Source organism: Syngnathus floridae, chromosome 18 (assembly GCF_059516105.1).
Source record: "Syngnathus floridae isolate MCC-2025c chromosome 18, RoL_Sflo_1.0, whole genome shotgun sequence".
Lineage (NCBI taxonomy): Eukaryota > Metazoa > Chordata > Actinopteri > Syngnathiformes > Syngnathidae > Syngnathus > Syngnathus floridae.
The window spans coordinates 5,121,450-5,133,751 of record NC_142430.1 but is presented as its reverse complement, the minus strand read 5'-3'; the positions used below and the strand labels follow the sequence as shown (position 1 = coordinate 5,133,751).

The 12,302-nt window shown below is 42.6% G+C and overlaps 2 protein-coding genes and 1 non-coding gene across 4 annotated transcripts in view; all 3 read left to right on the top strand.

The window, feature by feature from the left end:
- The first annotated feature begins 1,857 nt into the window (after positions 1-1,857).
- Positions 1,858-1,928, top strand: trnag-ccc (transfer RNA glycine (anticodon CCC)). The gene has a single exon. It is a non-coding gene; the product is annotated as a tRNA-Gly (tRNA).
- A 255-nt stretch (positions 1,929-2,183) lies between these two features.
- On the top strand, positions 2,184-7,583 carry fbxw10 (F-box and WD repeat domain containing 10). 2 transcript variants are annotated; one of them, XM_088360705.1, is made up of 13 exons: positions 2,184-2,792; positions 2,990-3,163; positions 3,566-3,696; positions 3,767-3,868; positions 3,930-4,036; positions 4,107-4,310; positions 4,370-4,491; positions 4,654-4,808; positions 4,867-5,009; positions 5,088-5,249; positions 5,320-5,489; positions 5,553-5,784; positions 6,243-7,583. In XM_088360705.1, exons 1-12 carry the CDS (start codon positions 2,309-2,311, stop codon positions 5,780-5,782), a joined length of 2,184 nt encoding a protein of 727 aa, XP_088216831.1. In that variant the 5' UTR covers positions 2,184-2,308; the 3' UTR covers positions 5,783-5,784; positions 6,243-7,583. The 2 variants fall into 2 exon arrangements, with proteins under 2 accessions (XP_088216831.1, XP_088216830.1); XM_088360704.1 differs by having other exon boundaries at positions 5,553-7,583.
- Positions 7,584-7,998: 415 nt separating this feature from the next.
- Positions 7,999-12,302, top strand: part of cox10 (cytochrome c oxidase assembly factor heme A:farnesyltransferase COX10) — a 55,487-nt gene continuing 51,183 nt past the window's right edge. Inside the window, exons 1-2 of the mRNA XM_088359412.1 lie at positions 7,999-8,089; positions 8,319-8,363. The gene's annotated coding sequence lies outside the window, so the exon portion shown is untranslated. The remainder of the gene's footprint in view (positions 8,090-8,318; positions 8,364-12,302) is intronic.

Sequence of the window (12,302 nt, the reverse complement as noted above, 5' to 3'; positions counted from 1 at the left end):
TCACTAAATGAAATGAAAAGTCCAAAATATGTCCAATAGCTAAGGAAGAAGAATTCTCATTGGTCCTCCTGCCATCTATCCGCTTCTCTAATTGGCCTCATGGCGCTTCTTCCTGTCGTGATAATCTCCCATCAACCATCTGTTGTGCCTTTCTTTCGCAACAGTATATTAGAAATAATAATAGAAAAAAAGGATGAATAGGATATGTATATTTCAGACGATGTTGCCAATATCAATCTGCTAACATTTAAAGAAGACACACCATCCCTCCTTGTGTGTCTCAGGACACATTTTGTATATAAATACAACACAAGTGACTATTGTTGCGTGCAGCTCGCTCACTAGGGAATAAAAAAACAAGCGGCACAAAAGAGGTAATTATATTTTCCGAGAAAAGCTGATCCAATTATGTCGGAAACAACGCGAGGATTAAAGTTCAAATCACTCATTTGCAAAGACAAAGTAACAATATGAAAAAAATGAGTGTAATAATGAAGTTGACTGAATTATTGATAAGATTTATATTACAAGTAATGTATTCTTGATTCCGCCATTTTATTCACTTGCTTGACCAGTTGCCATTTTAACTCTTCTATCTACCAATTTTGTCATTTATAATAAAAGCTATTTTGAAATTCATTGATATTTGTCCGTTTGGCTAATCTTCCATCTTATTGTTATAAATGTTAAAAAAAGAATAATCATAGGTCCCCTTTGGGTTTTTCTTGTGATTTCACCAATCCATTTCCTTGCCCTGACAATAAATGCAAACTTTGCATAATTTATGTTAAAATAAACACTTCATTAAGCTTGAGTGCCTCCGTTGAGCAATTTAAGTTGCATTACGGCAACACCTTTGCAAAATGCAGTGTTTCTAGCAAATCAAAACAACATCTGCACGTCGATTCCACAAATGCACGACTTGACTTTTTGCGCCGCGACATCCATTAACCCTTAAAATGTGTGACCTTTTGGAAGCGTCTGGCCTCTGAACTGAGGACAATTGAGCTAGTCAACCCCTAAATAACTTGGTCGCCTCATCTCGATCACATTAAATTTTGAAGCTGCTCCCCATGTAATAAAGTTCGAATTGATTGCACAGGAAGCCTGCAGCTGCTTAAAAGCAATAATGCATCTATTCACAATCCGAAAGGCACCTTTGACCCTAAACTGAGTGACCATGAATTTATAGTTGAACACACCCTCCAAGGTATAAATATTGGGACTCCATGCCTAAATTTTAGGACTGAAGAAGTCTTATGGAAAAATAAGTCTTCTACAAATAATCCAGTTGCTTTGATTGAACCTTTTTGGACCATAAGCAATAATAAGTGAGTTAATTGATGAGCTAAGATGGAGCTTGAGTGGGAAAAGTAATGATTTTAATTAAGGTATTTTTTCATTTGTGCAATCAGACACTCCGGAAAGGCTCGGTTAAGAGGTATTTTGTTTATTTACATTACAATACTGCTACCTTGTGGCCATTGCGCTAGCATTACAACTTATTTTAAATTTTGTACGGAAACGCCATTGCAACAAATTACACGGCTTTGACTTTTTTTATATATACTGTTTTTTAATTGACGTTTTTTTTAACCTATATTTACTACCTGTTGCTCACATTGTTAACTATTATTGACTCAGAGAATCAGACAAAGTATTTACAGCTACGAAGCTCGAAGACGTCCGGAAAAAAGCAATCGTTTTCGAATATTCGATAGATTAATTTTTCTTATAAAAAGTGATAATCAATTGTGTGAGGTTCGCAGGAGCGTTTGAATAGCTAAAAAAAATGCTTTATTTTAAACTTGATTTAAATATCTATATATACAGTATATTCAACCTGCGTTTTCACCCGCGCCGCTGGTGTAGTGGTATCATGCAAGATTCCCATTCTTGCGACCCGGGTTCGATTCCCGGGCGGCGCACGTTTTTTTTTTTACCTACACCTTTTATTGATCGTTATTTGTCTACATTTTAGACATGCATTTGACATGTTTAAAAATCCCCATAACATTTACTGTTAACTCTATTCTCGCTACCCAGCACAACCCCCACCCACCCAAAAATGTTCTGCAAAATCGTCATCTTTGAAGCGTGTCGTCTTCTGTGTCGCGACTGCGTGTGCGCAATCCATCATCAAGACGCTACGAACGCACATACTAAACGTAATTGTTAAACTTTAAACTTTACATTTATTCATTTAAAATGCATTCCAAATATGCACCGCATACTGTGAGGTAATCATGCGTGATAGTAACGAGCATTGCCTGGTAACGACGCTGACAGCCCAAACAAGCCAGTCCAAATGTCCGAGTCTCCGAGCTCGCCAGCCCGACAGCCGGCGTGCGACAATGCGGACGAGCCGTGTGGCATGTGCCCGTCCTGCCTCTTTCTCGTCTCCAGAACAAGCGAGTCCTCGCCCAGGTCGCTGAACCTATGGAAGATCTCTGACGAGTCCCGCCGGAGTTTTATTGTGGGGATGCTGTTGCGGTGCAGGAGCGTGCCTGTGCTGGAGAACATCGAAAACTCGCTGCGCCTCACCTCCTGGAACTTGCTCAGCTACGCGCCCAGCAAGGGCAATACTTTGCCGGAGCTTTACGCGCGGCTAGACCGCAAGACGCGCCCGGCACCCTTGATCCGGGAGATCTGGGAATGGTTCAACGAAAGTCCGGAATGGGTCCAGACACGCTACCTTTGCCTGTTGCTGCTACGGTGCGACCCGGAACTGCTAAGTATTGCCAAGAATCTCATCAGTGTGGTGATGACCAGGCTCCGGCGAGAGCTGGATGGTAAGATTTAAAAAAATATATGACCTGAGTATTGGGTACTTGTCGAGGTTGCCGATAACAATACTCGAGGCAAAAATACCTATATGACATTGAGTCCTCTTTTGCAGTAGATACTTTAATAAAAATCAGCTAAAGCCACATGCTGCTTCACAGAAGACATTATAATCCAGTTATTGTTTTTCTGCTGTGTTTTACAGAGCAGAGTTGCACAAGTACACAACAAAACCCAGCCAGCAGAGATGAGTCCAAAAAAGATGCATTTTCCCCCGTCCTTCCGGTCCTACCTGCAATCTCAAGGTTTTTGTCAGGGCTCAACAGAAACCGAGACTTCATCAGCAACCTTCCCTCTGATTTGTCGAAGAGGATTTTGGGTACGTTTACAAATAGCACCCTCACGTTTTATGTTTTGATTTGTCCTCAATACGCTCAGCTTCATCTAGAAAAGTATCTTTGCATTTAATCATAATAACACATTTGCAATTAATTTCTTTGGAAAATGACGATTATCATTTTTGTTAGTGGTTTCTAGGCGGAGTTTACAAAGTGCCGTTTGTTTGGCCACTTGTTGCTCAGCAATTTGTTTCTTCACTTGTTAGAGGTCATGGGGCACAATTTTGTTGTGTCACTTGTTGCTAAGTAGCGTTCACAGAGCACTTGCTGTGCCATCATCATCATCATCATTGGTGAGGAAGATTGTAAATAGACTCCAGATGGGTGTGGTGTCTCACCTAAAGTCAGATTGGATTATATGTGGATGTTGTATGTGGAGTCAGGGCTGCTCGACGAGACGATGCTGAAGCGCTGCATGAGGGTATGCAAGACCTGGAAGCAACGGGCGGGGGAGACCATGGAGGAGATACGCTTCAGGAAACTCTACCAGGATCAGGTGGAGGCCATGATGAAGGTTGGTGAGGTGGCGCTGCTGATGATAATACATTTTTTGGTGTTGTTGACGGGAGAGGGTTTGTTTTTAGCGCTACAAAGGTGTTCAAATGGTCAGTCCTTCCTACGCGAGGATGGTGGACGTCGCGGTGCCGGCCGAGGAACATGAGAGCGGGAAAGTGAAGTCAACACACGTAAGGCCGATCGGCCGGCTTGTGCGTTGGCAGGAATCCAAATAAATTTGTATTTTTGTAGATGTGGCCCTTTGAATCGGCCTACGCCAACATCCGAACCAAGACGGTGCGGATGGAGGAGCGCAATATTTACTGCGGCCCGTATTTCACCTCTGTGCTGATTGACACGTAAGTATCTAACAGATGAACTTTATTTTGACCACCTGACCATGTCACGATGGTGTGTTGACTTTTTCAGCGAAGATCCCCACCGTGTGGTAGATTACAAGGGCGGGCCCATGCTAAGCACGGCGTCCAAGGACCGCGCCGTGCGGCTGTTGTACGTGGGGGCCGCGACCAAGCAGGTGGGGCTGATGAAGGGCCATGTGGGCAGCATCCGTGTTGTCCTGCTATGCCCTGAGCGCCAACTGGTCATCACGGCCAGCTGCGACACCAGCATCAGGTAGGAGAGAAGATGTCCGCTCATGTCAATCAATGTCATTTACCATTGATGTGTTGTAGGTGTTGGAGCGTAAGGACGGACCAATGTGTGTTGGTGCTTTATGGTCACTCCAGTATGATCAACTGCCTTGACATCCATGCCGATAGACTTGTATCAGGTGCCAAGGATTGCACGGCCAAAGGTAGATAGTCTGGATGAATCTGATCAAATAGCCATGATGTGGAGTCCCTCAAGGGTCAATCCTTCGACCCCTTTTGTTCAGCCCTTGAGTTAAATGGAGTTGCATTTGGGAAAAACAGAAATCCCTGTGTCTCCATCTTTGTGCTCTTGTTCACCCTCCCAGTGTGGAGTCTCCAGACAGAGAAGCACCTAGAGGACTTTAACTTCAAACACCGCAGTTCTGTGCGCTGTGTGAAGATCAACGCCACCGCCGTGTTCAGTAGCTGCGACCGAGGAGTCGTCAAGCTATGGGATGCTGAGAATGCTTCATTGCTCAGAGTGAGTCTTCTTCGGAACTTTCTGAAGCTCATTCGTGCTAATTTGCGCTGGGTGTTAGGTGATCGACGCTCACAGCAGCGCCGTTCGATGCATGTTTGTGGACGAGTGGCACCTCCTGTCCGCCGACACCAACGGTCAGGTGATGGCCTGGAGCAGCCGATGTGAAACCAAAGGATGCCTCATGACCGTCAGTCATCCAAAGTAAGCTCTGACGAGGCAGAAGTTTTCAAACTAATATTACGATTTGAAACTCCTGTGATTGATTGGCGATTTCTACAGGGAGGTCAAATCTCTGACCCTGGCTTATCTTCGAGTGGTCACGGGCTGCGTGGACGGAAAGATCCGCATCTTCAACTTTCTGACAGGAGACTGCCTGAGGACCATCGTGGTGGAGGCCGAGACCACCGGTCGCATGCTTTCGCTGCACTTCTGCGAGAACAAGTTATAACCTCAGCCTCACTAACCATCACGTAGGTTGTAAACACTATTTTGAAGTCTTCTTCTGCTTTAGCATTTTAGTCAACGCGACGAGCTGTGTGAAGCTCTACCAGTTTGCCAAAGTTTTCTGGGATTACGAGGAGCCAGCGGACGAGGCGAGTTCTGCTTCGATCAAAATGCCACCGACCAAACTGAACCCTCTCTCCACCTCTGCCAAGCCAAAGCACGTGACTACAGAAGAAGGTGAGTGACTGTCGGGTTTTATCCGCTCAGCACAATCTTCTAATTTTTCTTGTTTTCGCGCAGTCACACAGAAATTGAAAAGCCTGCTTCAACCTTTGACGCCCAACATCAGCCAGCGTTCACGCCACGTGAGCCAGATAAGCAGCCACCGCTCAGAGGACAGCCTGCCACATTGCCAACGCCGCCGACCTTTGACATCCGTCCGGAACCCGCCGCGGGCTGTCAGTCAAGGTTTCACCACCAGACTTCCCCAAGTGATAAGAAATCGTGCAACAAGCAGGAATACATTGTGAAGGTTTGTTACGTAGCTTCGAGCAACATTTTCAGTTCCGATTCCTCAAAATTATTGGTCTTTATTTGGTGGATGGAAAATCAATCATCTTCTGATCTTGAACATTATTAGAATTTCTAAATATTTCTAAATTTTCTAAACACCTGATTGTCAGTAGTCACATGCCCACGCAATAATCTATTGTAATTTCATCAAGTCCACTAGAGGTCAGTATAGTATCATTGAATGCTACATTTTTATGCTGATTATTTTATACGCTTCACTTTTTTTTTTCCATATCACCCCCCCATTATCATTCCATTCAAGCATTTCTGCTGAAATATCCATTCCCATTTTCATGGGTAGTTGAGATAGAAAGCCAGAAATGCCAAATAATTTATAATCATTAGTCTCGGCCAACGAGCTCCCACCATCTGAACCACAAAGTTCTCAGTCATTCCTTACAAGTCATTCCTGTTCAGCTTCTGGTGGAAGATGAAGTGAAGTCATCATCAGAGGGATGGGGCGACCTATACCCCACCCTCCCCTCCCTCTCCACCACACTGCCCTCTTGGCCCACTGCCTCCGGGGCGTCATTAGACTTGAGGATCAAGGGTGGAAGGCCCCCACAACCCCCTTTGCATTGACAGCATCGGAACAGCTGGGAACAACAAAGAATGAAGGTATAAAGGCTCTTGTCCGTGGATAATAGAGTGCAAAATCCTAGTAAGAAAAGAAGGCTCTGGTTTTATGTATGCATGAGGCAAAAGTTTGACAGAATTGACAGGTGAGGTCTTAAGGGTCACAGGATCAAAAAAGGACTGTTTCTGTCCTCGTCTTCAAAGGCGTCGTACATTTGCATCACAGTTCATTTGTCAAATTAATTGTTCCCCACGTTTTTGGTCACGCTGTGTCAGTGGAAAGCTTTGACCAACAAATCTCTTGTCAAGTCAGCACGCATTTGAAGGCGGCATTTGTCAGGGTCAGCGGGTTGCATCTGAAGGATTCGTTTTTAGCCCACAACTAATTTTAAAGAAGGCTGCATCAGAAGGCAAAATATTACTAAACACGTGACATTGCAGATTTCATTACGCCCCAGCTTGAAGTGTCTTTTATACATTGTCCACCAGGGGTCCAGCTTTAGCTACAGCTTGACCTCCGCAGGCCTTAAAGCCTTGACTCCATTACCAAGTCTGATAACTATATTTGCATTTTTCGACAGATCGACTGAAGCATAACCTTGGAATCAGTTTCAATGTTGTCACTATATGCTTTTTATTGTGTAACAACGGGCCCGTGTGAAAGGGTTCATTATGGGGGCGTCATTGGCCAAAAGCTCCAGACGCATGGCGACCAATGTTAAGTAGTCATAATTTCGCTATTTTCTCACGCGTAAATGCGGAGACGTGAGAGTCAAAGGGCAGCTGCGTAAAACTTCACCGTGCAGAGGTCATTTGGTGCAGTTGGTGGAGGGGCGGGGGGTGCTGTTGTGGAACAAGAAGGCGATTCATGGAGAGTGAGTGGACTTCCTCAAGCGTGGTGACATTTCATGTGTCACCTCTTTGGAGTTTAAACGCCATTGCTAATGCTGAAGGACGATAAATGAGCTAACACTTAGCTTATCTGACCAAGTTGGGCTGGCTGGTTTTTATTTCTAATCAATGTTAACCCCATTCACTTGTTGAATAAGTAAATATCTGATATTTTTCAATGTTTTTCCCCTTTCTTTGATGTGCTTTACTCCACTTTAAAAGTTGTATCCCTGACATTTAACATGTACAAACGTAATCTAACAATAAAATAAGATATCAATCTGCATTGCTCACCTGGTCTGTTTTTAGCACTTTCTCTCATGCTTTTTTATTTTTAAGTTATAAACAAGGTGAAATATTTATTTGGAAGCACATACCACAGGGTCAAAGGTCAACATGAAGATAAATCTCTGCTTTTACAATATTGAATCTGGGCACCATGTCTGAAGTGTTCCACATGATTGATTGAATAAAGTGGATTAATAATTCTTATAAAATTCCATATCCACAAATCCAAAATTAGTCACTAAAATTAATTCATTCGTGTATATTAGTTATTTTGTTGCTTTGTCATCTCTAAATTTAAATAGTAATGTTCATTAAGGATTGTTTAAAAAAAAAAAAAAGAGTGGTGCAATGTGGGAGTTAACGCCATTTTGCGACGACGACGCTTTCACGTCGCCATGGAAACGAAGGCAGTGTGTCGCGCCGGAAGTGGCGTCATACAACTGAAAACATGGCCGGCAAATTATCCCACAAGGGACACGCGAACTTCCATATTTTTGGTCATGTTTCAGGTTGGTACTCTTTCCAAGTTATTGGTATTCTTTCCAAATTACACAGCATATTTTCTATACATTGTTACTTTGTGTTTTAATGCCAAGTTAATGCTCAATCACCACAACCTGGAACAAAAAACTGAATGATACCTGACAGGTTAGCATAAGGCTATTTCCTTTGGTGTCAAAGTTCGTTACAATTTTTGTATTATTATTTTTGTGTGTTTGATTGTTTGTTTGTTTACAGATTGGTAGAAGACAAAAACAACACGAAAAGAGAGATACAAGCCAGGTAAGGTTGACTCCACCTTTTATTGTTTTGAAGTTGCTTCTATGTAACTTACAGTATGTGAAAATTACAAATGTTAAAATGCTTCATCAATCATTTTTGCTGTAAAAGATGGGCAACAGATTATTTAGTAAGCCACTAAAAAAATACACAAGCTATAATTATTGCATAATATAATTTTGATCCTATAAGATCCAAGTTCAGTTTCTAAAACGGTGACTTTATTCTCACAATATTGCAACTTTTGTTTGAAAAAAAATAATAAAAGATAGGGGTAAGGAAAAATGCATAGAGGCTTTTCTCAACTTTTTTTAAGGACTTATCTTTTTTATTATTAGTTGATTCGTCCCAAAACTCTAATTCTTGCACACATTCGGGGTCGGAGGTGTCGGACATTCTCAATAAATGACGCAGTGCCGTACATCTGTTTGGCCCCAACTGACGTGCGAGCCTTTTGTAAGGTGTCAACTGATTTACATGATGGAGTTCATTGCGGTGAACAATATTTATTAGGGATTCCAGCCCTGAAAGCCAGTTTCACTTAGTAGCGTGAAATTTGGTAGGCATGTCTTTCATGGGTTGCTCAGTCTCACGGAGCTGCCATTTTGGTATAAAACCGTCAATTTAATATGATTTTTCCACTGGTCCCAAATGTATCATCGAAATTTGACATTGAAACTAAAACTGTCCAGCTACCTTAATTTTTATCAATTTTTCTTACATGCAACTTTCCCCCTCATATTTTTAAAAATTGTTCTACAATAAAAAAAAAAAAAAGTTTGACTAAATAACCCCCCACGCACAGGGGAAAAAAGGCGAGTAATGTGCAAATTTGTGTACAAAACTATCCAATATTGAGCAGAGCACATTTACGATTCTCATCGGGGTAGTAAATAATAATAAAAAAAAAGTCAGGTGAGATAAAAAATAAGTGATACTGGTGCAGCTGCAGTCGTAATGCATACGAGCATTTAAAACGGCTCGCTGCTTAGAACGCTGGTTTTCCTCAACAATAAAAGTGCAAAGTAGGAATGACAAGGCTAGAATTGGCATTCCCAAACGTTGGATAAAATCAAGTCTGAATCGACAAACAAATTCAGGACTTTATGGATTTCAAGCGAGGAGATTCCAGGAGCGTTTTAGGGAGAGCGCTTTCCCAAACACAGGAAATCCGACACCCTGTGATAGTCTGGAAACATCTTTTCATTCCCCGAGTGTTTGTATAGTGAGCGTCCCGACGAGGCCACATCAGACGGCGGTTTCTCTGCAGATTGAGAGTTGTGGTTTGCCGCCCTTCAGTAGAGCTTCATGTGCTTTGAATTAACTGCACAAACGAATAAAAAAAAACGACTCCGACAGCTTGAGAAATTGTCGATTTGATCATCATTACTGCAATGACACGGTAGGTGATCACCAAAGTTGACATCGGAGGACGTCATGTGAAAAGTACAGTCGAGTACACGTCATTTTGAAATAAAAGATGTATGGAAAAAAAAAGGTTATTTCTGAAATCAGTTGTCTTGTTTGCTGTTTTAAACCTCTGTGCTAAAGATGATCATTCATTTAATCACACCTCCATTCATTCACCAATTCAACATCATACATTTTACTAGCTTACAATTGTTTGCGACATGTAAAACACACTTGACACTTCGAAAACGAGGTAAGTCAGGTATTTTTTTTTTTTACTAAGGTAAGTTTTTTTATTACTATACTTACAAACACTTGACACTTCGAAAATCAGGTACGTTTTTTTACTAAGGTAAGTTTTTTATTATAATGTACTTTGTTTCAGCTGTTTTTTTTAAGTGGCCAATAAATAAAGTGGAATTGAGTTGAAGTGAGATTCCATTTTAAAAGCTGGACTGTGCTTGCATTCCATTTTACCGTCCATCTCTTCCCCTCGCCAAATCCTGCTAAAGGATTGTAATTAACAGCTGTTGTCCAATTTTCCTGCCACATAAAAGAGTCATAAAGGATGCGGTTATCACGCTCAGGAATGCTATGAAATCAGTGCAGAATGGTTGCAGCGATTGGACGTTTTCCCGCCGGCAGTGTCTAATGGTTTTGTAGTGATACATTAGTCCGTCACATCCCGTGGGAGCCCACCCCAGATCCCCTCGCCGATCCTGCACAAAACAAATGGCAATTTTGCGACAGCGGGACACAAGGCTTCATCCTGCCCCCATCCATTAACCCCTATCACAAAGCGCCCACACGCTGCATTCGGCGTTTGTCGGCGTCCCGCTGACAGACAGGAAGACGGAGCGCAGAAGGAAGGTAGGGGAAGTTTAGGGCGGGAGGGAAGCGGTGACAGAAAATGATAAGGAGGCGTGCAGAGGAGAGCTTTGAAGAATGAAGCTGCCATCGCAAGTGCCAGAAGTTCTCAGACGGGACATTGCTTATCCTGGAACAACAAGACAAAAATATTTGAGGACGTTAACCCAAAGAGCAGAATGTGCCAAAGGAAGGTGAAACCAACAACTCAAGAGACAAGAATCTGACTTGAAGTCAGCGTCGTACTAGGGTAGGCCAGTTCCTGGTCCAAGGTCAAGTCATTTAGCGTCTGACCACTAACATGACAGTGATTGGGTGATATTTTTACCTGTTTGTCCAAAGGTCCTTGGCATATCGATCAAAACAAAACAGGAAGAAAGATGAGCCGTCATCCCGACGCATTTGTGTCAGACGACGTCCGGCGTGTCGCTGTAATCTATGAGAGCACTTTAGGTGTGTGACGTGAAGGGGCATCCATCACCCCACCCCAAACCCCCACTGCCACTCGATCCGGTGGCACGGCAGTCCCGCCGGAAGAATTTCAATGCGATGCATCACGATGGATGCGGTCGCTCGCAACTAATTCATCATGTCTGCTTTGCATTTTGGGAGGACAAAAGGTGTCTTTGCCAAATGTTTCAGGCTGTCAACAAAACGTAGCAGTGAAGTCGGATTGAAAAAAAATAACGAGGATTCCATTGTATTCCACTCTCGGGGAGAAATTGATCCCAAGATATGACCTTGGGAAGAAGGGTTGGACATGGACTAGACAATTTTGTTGTTTCAGAATCTTAATATCGCAGACAAAGGCGTCTTTTTGAATCACGTCACGTCTGTTTTTTTGTTTGTGAGATGATAAAACCTTGACCTCTCATTGGCTGTTGGTAGTAAATTCAGTTCATCTTATGGATTCCAGTTGAATCGATGTGTTGTTGTCCGCAGGCTTCCCGATTCGTCTCTTTTAATTCAACGGAATGATCGGGGTCCGCGGTTTTTCCGATTGAATTTTGAACCACATTGGGAGTAAGTTATGGTTGTTGCTGCTTTAGGTTAGGGTTAGGGTTCAGTTTAGGTATTAGTAGCTTTTCACGAAAGAATAAAGAAAAACTATTTCAGGTTAAGGCAAGATGTGGATGACTGGCACTCTTGAATATCTGCAAGAAATCAAGTTAGCAAGCAGTAGGAAAAGCACTGGTAGCGCTTAATTGAAAGTGTAGCGCTCTCGGGAGAGAAAAGGCGGCGTGCCAAACGCAAATCCGCTTGGCACTAAAAGACGGAGCAGTTAGGGAATCTTTAACGGGCCGCAATCCATTACGGCAAGCCATAAACGTCGCTGGGAATACACACATCATGGCAGAGTGGAATGTGAGCGCACTCTTCCTCCAGACTCATCCTCCTTTATGTGACCATAAGACAGACTTTTATGATGACTTTGTAGAAGTTGCTCAAAGTAAAGCTCAGACTACTTTTATGAGCGTTGAAGTTGTTTGAATGCTGTTGTTTCATTCGTGATGATGTCAACACACTGCTTGCAGTCCTCACAAGTGGATGTGATGCCGTCTAATTGAATTTTGCTCAAGATTCATCTAAAAATGTCCGTTTTTGTTTAGAGGGTAAAAATAAATAAAATGACAATCACTAGGAATAGGAGATGCGTGTATAAAT

Excerpts from the sequence above, each read along its gene's own strand:
- fbxw10 (XM_088360705.1), top strand. The coding sequence starts at position 2,309 with ATGTCCGAGTCTCCGAGCTCGCCAGCCCGACAGCCGGCGTGCGACAAT. Across the intron at positions 3,869-3,929 it reads GGAAAGTGAAGTCAACACAC|ATGTGGCCCTTTGAATCGGC; the intron begins GTAAGGCCGATC and ends GTATTTTTGTAG. Across the intron at positions 4,492-4,653 it reads CAAGGATTGCACGGCCAAAG|TGTGGAGTCTCCAGACAGAG; the intron begins GTAGATAGTCTG and ends TCACCCTCCCAG.